The sequence below is a fragment of the Episyrphus balteatus genome, chromosome 4, assembly GCF_945859705.1.
Source record: "Episyrphus balteatus chromosome 4, idEpiBalt1.1, whole genome shotgun sequence".
Lineage (NCBI taxonomy): Eukaryota > Metazoa > Arthropoda > Insecta > Diptera > Syrphidae > Episyrphus > Episyrphus balteatus.
In genome coordinates this window covers 67,667,127-67,671,085 of record NC_079137.1, presented here as the reverse complement: position 1 = coordinate 67,671,085, position 3,959 = coordinate 67,667,127, and the positions used below count along the sequence as shown (strand labels likewise).

At 32.2% G+C, this 3,959-nt stretch overlaps 1 protein-coding gene across 1 annotated transcript; it reads left to right on the top strand.

Moving 5' to 3' along the window:
* Window positions 1-365: 365 nt before the first annotated feature.
* Window positions 366-3,357, top strand: LOC129919333 (glycerophosphocholine phosphodiesterase GPCPD1-like). Its single transcript, XM_056000192.1, has 2 exons — window positions 366-803; window positions 1,039-3,357. Exons 1-2 carry the CDS (start codon window positions 696-698, stop codon window positions 2,911-2,913), a joined length of 1,983 nt encoding a protein of 660 aa, XP_055856167.1. The 5' UTR covers window positions 366-695; the 3' UTR covers window positions 2,914-3,357.
* The last annotated feature ends 602 nt before the right edge of the window (window positions 3,358-3,959 follow it).

The following is a 3,959-nucleotide window of genomic DNA, read 5'->3' as shown; positions in this document are numbered from 1 at the left end:
TAATCAAAAAATAAAAAAATCATCAAAATTCACACTATTTTGTTTTATTTATGTGTTTGGGTACAATCTTGAAAAATCATATTTCCCTCCCGAGTTATCAGTCTAGCTACGCCCATGGAATTATGATTGCATACAAAAATAGATTCAATCGCAATGAATATTAAACTACAATATTAAAAAAAAAAAACGTACGGTTAATACACAATAAATAAGTATACGTCATTCATTCAAAGCGTGATTTAGTCTTTACAAACCTGGTTTCTATAACTAATCTGGTTTAAGCTAATTAAAAAAAAATTATTATAATCTTGTCTTGAAATAGCGCATTTGGTTCTTTCTTTTTCAGTCAACAGAAGTCATCATTTGGTGTTAAAGATTGAGATAAAGTAGTCGTTTGCTATACAAAAAGAAATATTTTTGTTATTTTGTAAACAATTCAGTAAGATTGTTGTGATAATTAGAAAATTAAAAAAGTGCGACCAATTGAATAATCTTTTTTGGTTTTCACTCTCAGTTCACGTGTATAATTATAATTACCAATAAATAAATTCTTATAGGGCCATATTACACTCACATATATTTTTGAACGCCATTCCTTATACAAAATTTAATTTTTTGGAACTGATTTTTGTCAAACTGCTCCTTTTGTGGTTTGAAGACTTGAGCTGAAGTTTAGATAATATTTTTGTGTAAATATGGCCCTCAAAACAAGACCCTATATGACACAAGCTAATGTTTATAGACATCCAACCAAACTTTTATTTTGGTTTCATCTTTTTTCTTTAATCTTTGTGTATTTCAAGGTATAAATTGAAGAATATCCTTTACAGAAAGTCCTAGATTTTTTTGTGCTAGATTTTTTGTTGTACTAGATTTATTGTACTAGATTTTTTTTAAACAAAAACTTATGAAACAAATTTCTAAACTTTTTTTGTACTAGATTTTTTGTACTAGATTTTTTTGTACTAGATTTTTTTTTCAAATCCAAAATTTATGAATGTAATTTCTAAAACTTTTTCTTTGTTATTTTTCTTTCAGTGTAATGCCCTAACTGAGAATGTCATCCATCGTCCTGGTGAACCATCAGTCATCGCCTCGCCAACCGAACAATGTCTTCCATCTCCAAGAACATTTACCGTCCAACTTGATATCGACTTGGCATCTGATGAATATGTTGGATTAACTGGTGATTCCTTCGAGCTAGGATCATGGGATCCACTTCGAAGCGTCCAACTATCTGAAGCTACCACAAATATTTGGACTGGCAATGTTAATCTTTGCAGTCCAGGAAAAGTTCACTATCGTTATTTCATCTACAGCTTGGATTCCTTAGGTCGTATTCAAATCAAACGATGGGAATCCTATGTGGAACCTAGAAATCTTCGAACTTGTAATCACGGTTGCATGCGAATGGATAAATTTGGTCAAATTGATGATCATCACAAGATTTCACGTGGCTGGTTGACAAATGAATCAGTAATTCAATTGAAATTCTTAAATAAAGTCTTCTCGTTTGATGGTTTGAATCCTGGAAAAATGTACATGAAAATAGTAACTGTGGAGGATGATAGTGTTTTGCCAAATTACAATGATGTTCTTGGTAATGTTGAAGTTGTCAATATGAAGTATGGAAGAAGTACTTGGGAACGTCAATCAGATCTTGGAATATTGTATGAAGATGGAGAAATTGTACTTTTCCAATTGACTGTTCCATTGGGACATGAAAATGAGACTTTTGCCTTGGTTTTGCATTCGGAAGACCGTCAGCCATTGGGACATGCTTATATCTCGTCCTCATTGATGCCAATTGATGATGGAAAAATGGATTTGAAGGTTATAACTCCTGACGGAAGTGAGACCATTGGCAGTGCCAAATTACCCTACGTCGTAATAAGACCGTTATCCGGTGCAAAGCTCAATTTCCGTACCAGTTACGCTCATACTTGGCAACCTCAATGGGAAAGTCTTCTCATTGGTCATTGTGGAGCTGGTTTAAGCTTCATTCCAAATGGATCTCCAGTAACTGAGAACACAATAGCTTCATACAAAAGAGCCTATGCATCAAACGCTGATATGATCGAACTTGACGTTCACATGACTCAAGATCTGGTTCCAGTGGTTTACCACGATTTTGAAATTTACACTGCCCCTGTTGGAGTCGAACCAAAGACTAAAGCTGATTTGACGAAAATCTTCCTTAAGGACATTCGCTATAGTGAACTCAAAGACGTTAGAATTTTCTATGTGACAGGTGAAACAATCCGAGAATATCCGTCACACAATTCGGAGGAACGTCAAGATCATCGACTTTTCCCAACTCTAGAAGATGTATTTCAACAGCTTCCTCTTGGTCTGGCTGTCAATGTTGAGATCAAGTGGCCACAGCTTTTAGTCGATGGATCATTGGAAGCTGATCAAATGCCTGATAAGAATCTTTTTGTAGACCTTTTGCTTTTGACAGCTTTACGTAATGGCTGCGGAAGAATGATTGCATTCTCATGTTTCGACGCTGATATTTGTACCATGGTTAGAATGAAGCAAAATATGTTTCCTGTGATATTTTTGACTCTTGGATCGACAGACAAATGGCCAGCTTATGAGGATCCTCGTTGTAAGGATATCGAAACAGCTGCTACTAATTCTCAGGTTTTTGAACTTGCTGGAGTTGCAGCTCACGCTGAGGATATACTCAAAGATCCTTCGGTAGTTCGTTTGGCTACTGATCTTGGTCAGAAGGTGTTCCTTTGGGGAGATGATATAAATTCAATTGAAAGAGTGAAGCTATTCGAATCATTTGGAGTAACTGGAAATATATTTGATAGAGCTGATTTAATCATTCCAAAGGAGAGAGAAAATTTAGTCTTTCGTAATGCAGAGACAATTGAGTATTTTAGGGGACAGTGTTCCCCATAAAAATGGATCGATGTATCTTTAGTACGAAAACTGATAAAAAGATACTTCAAACTGACCTAAATTACAAAAAAAAGGCAGTTGTTGACAAACAAAATGTTAAGCCCCAGGATAACGAGCGTACTTTTGGTTAGGATTTATTGACAATGGAAACCAAAGGTTATATGACATTATGCTAAAATGTGAAAAATAAAAATAAAGTGGAGATAAAAGTTGTGGTGGAAGTGAATATAAATGATGAATATTAAAAATGATGATTAAAAATGAGGCTATATCAAGGCTAGAAAAATTAAATTTACTTCCCACCATGAGCCACTATTAAGATACAATCAGAAAAAACTAATTGGCTATAAAGTGAGAGTTTATACCTTTGTAATTCGACAGAGACCTTGCAAATGGTCGTGATGTTGAATTGAATTTTACATATTTATAATTTTTTTTTTGTTTGATTTTACAAAACAAAAAATTCAAAAATAAAAGAATTAACAGAAATTTAAAATGAAACAAAATTAGATAAGATTAAATTTTTGAGTTAATATTTTTTTGGTTTAAATATGTAATTTAAAATTATTTTTTCTTCAATGCAATTTTATAATTAGAATTAAGATAAAATTAAATAAAAGTTTTTAAACTTATGTTGTTTTTTTTATCTATTATTTTGATTTGGCTTAATGAACAGAAACAAGTAAGATCATATTAATGTACGAGTAGAAAAATGATTTCCTAGTTTTTGAAGAAATAATCCAGGATATCAAATTAATAATACCCTAATGAAAACTGGGTAAAAAAATTTCAGAAACTAAGATAAGAATCTTAGTAGTCCATAAAAACATTAAGAGATGATAGTCTGTATCGTTTTTGGAACACTAGGTATATCAATGATAGTAAGTTTATGAATGTTGGTGCTTTTTTTAGATGAAGTAAAAATATGGGACTAGAAAATTAAATGGCACGACTGAGTTGCATTTATTTGCTCTTATGCTAAAAGTTGATTAAATTATTAAAATTTATTAAAAATTTATGTTTTTTTTAAAGAATTAAAATAAAAT

What these genes read in the sequence shown, in the direction of transcription:
- LOC129919333 (XM_056000192.1), top strand. Translation starts at nt 696, where the DNA reads ATGGCCCTCAAAACAAGACCCTATATGACACAAGCTAATGTTTATAGA. An exon ending in TAATCTTTGTGTATTTCAAG is followed by an intron (nt 804 to 1,038) that starts GTATAAATTGAA and finishes TTTTTCTTTCAG; the next exon opens with TGTAATGCCCTAACTGAGAA.